At 34.0% G+C, this 2,500-nt stretch overlaps 1 protein-coding gene across 1 annotated transcript in view; it reads right to left on the minus strand.

Annotated features, from left to right (window-relative positions):
- LOC122255878 (uncharacterized) overlaps positions 1 to 2,500 on the minus strand; it is a 22,402-nt gene that overhangs the window by 10,527 nt on the left and 9,375 nt on the right. The window contains exon 4 of the mRNA XM_086538874.1: positions 1,215 to 1,341. Coding sequence (XP_086395000.1) covers positions 1,215 to 1,341 — 127 coding nt within the window. The remainder of the gene's footprint in view (positions 1 to 1,214; positions 1,342 to 2,500) is intronic.

The raw sequence follows: 2,500 nt of genomic DNA on the forward strand, positions 1-2,500 counted from the left end.
AGAAAAAAATCACTTTGATATTAGCATACAAAACTCTACGGAATCCCCACTCCAGATTTCACTACCTCAGTAGATGCCATATTTTTAAGATTTTCTTTTTCCTCCTCGGTACTTAGTCATTTACTACGATGAACGATGCAGTGAATTTATAAACACTTGCTATCATAAACATAATATATCGAATATAGGTATTCAAAAGGTGATGTTAGTTTATATTTTCACAACCAAACACATCAATTTATCTCCATTTTTGGTTGCCACAGCATCCCCAGAGGAGTGATAAAACCCAGGAAAGAACGGCAGGAATAAATCTAAAGTGAGTCGAAGATTCTATCGTATGTAAAAGAATTCAATAGTACAATATTAAGGTAATCACGAATATATGTTTATGTGTTTTGTCTGAAGCTTCAACAATATTTAAAAGAGAGAATTATAAAGGCATATAAATTACTTTTAATTGAAGAGAGGCTGAGATATCGGAAAAAAGAATAAAAAGAAAAGAAAAAGAAAAACAAGAAAAAAAAGAAAGAAAAAAAGAAAGAAAAAGAAAAATAGACAGTGTCTACCGGGAAAAAAAGTTTGTCTTGAATAAGATAAATGATGCTGAAATATATTCAAATTAATACGAACACAATATTCCGCAAACCAAGACACTTTATTTAATGACATTGGGTGTTGCTAAGAAGATTATGAAAATTTAAAAATACTTAAGACTTTACGCATAGTTACTAAGAATTATTATGACTTCGGAAGAATGCATATTATCATATATTACATAAATTATACTGGTAGATCTCAGAGAAATGAATATTATTCATTTGATATTACTATCATTGTCATTTTTTTGTCATTAATATAAATGATATTATCATCGCTATTATTGGTATTATTATCATTATCATCATCATTATTATTATTATCATTATCATGATAATGATAATGATTGAATTAATATTTTTTTATAATTAATATCATTATACTATTATTATTAATATTATTATTACCATTACAATCATCATTATCATTATCAAACCCTCTAAATTAAAACAAACAAACAAATAAACAAGTCAACAAATAAAAAACAAGTCAACAGAGAAACAAATAAATCAACAATCAAAGAAATAAGTCAATAGATAAACAAACAAACAAAAAACACAAAAACACTATAAAAAAACACTATCAAAATTTTGCTCTTTCCTACCCCTCCTACTCACCATAGGCTGATCACGACGTATGGTGTCCAACAGACGAAGAAAGCCAACACAATACTAATGGTCATCTTGATTGTGCGAGCCCGAGCTCTCCCGAGATAACCGAGGCTGGAGCGACGGATGGTTGTGTCTGTTGGGGGGGGGGGGGAGAAAATCAGTATAGGACGGACGTTGGTGAGAGGGACAGAAAGAGAGAGGGAAGGAGAGAGGGAGGAAGAGAGATAGATAGATAGATAGATAGAAAGAGAGAGAGAGAGAGAGAGAGAGAGAGGGGGGGGGGTAGATAGATAGATAGATAGATAGAGAGAGAGAGAGAGAGAGAGAGAGAGAGAGAGAGAGAGAGAGAGAGAGAGAGAGAGAGAGAGAGAGAGAGAGAGAGAGAGGGAGAGAGAGAGAGAGAGAGAGAGAGAGAGAGAGAGAGAGGGATAGATAGATAGATAGATAGATAGAGAGAGAGAGAGAGAGAGAGAGAGAGAGAGAGAGAGAGAGAGAGAGAGAGAGAGAGAGAGAGAGAGAGAGAGAGAGAGAGAGAGAGAGAGAGAGAGAGAGAGAGAGAGAGAGAGAGAGAGAGAGAGAGAGAGAGAGAGAGAGAGAATGAGAGAGAGAGAGAGAAATAGAGAGATGGATAAAAAAAAGCATTTGTGTCGGTAGATATATAGTTACGTTAATTGGGATTTAGATTGATAAATGCAATGATGGAGGGATAGGGATCTAAAGAGATATATAAATAGATAGATAAACATAGAGATAGATATATGTTAGTATATATTCAGAATAGACAGGAATAAGTATAAAGACAGGAAGCAGGCAGGAAAATAGAATGGCACACAAATAAATAATATACAATAGTATATAAAATCAACTTTTAAAATTAGGTATATAATATACAATAGTATATAAAATAAACTCTTAAAATTAGGTATACAATAAACAATAGTATATAAAATAAACTGTTAAAATTAGGTATATAATATACAATAGTATATAAACACATTTATATGATGAACCGACTAACTGTAAACATTAAACTCAAACACACAAACAACAAGCTCCAACCACCATTTACCCACCTAAACGCACACGCAAGCACAAATGATTTATCTTCATCATGGTATATATATCACGCCGACAGTCTGCTTGCGACACAAATTCTCAAACTTTTACCTCAAGCCACCCGTCTCACAAACCGCCCGACCCGGTGACCTGTTCTGACCTACCTCGATGTCAGTCATCTGCTCGCTCCTGCCTTCGTTTCCGCTCATCTGTCCTCACCTGCTCTGCTTGTACCG

This window comes from Penaeus japonicus, unplaced genomic scaffold (genome assembly GCF_977035675.1).
Source record: "Penaeus japonicus unplaced genomic scaffold, GWHDUDI00000001_assembly GWHDUDI00000008, whole genome shotgun sequence".
Classification (NCBI taxonomy): Eukaryota; Metazoa; Arthropoda; class Malacostraca; order Decapoda; family Penaeidae; genus Penaeus; species Penaeus japonicus.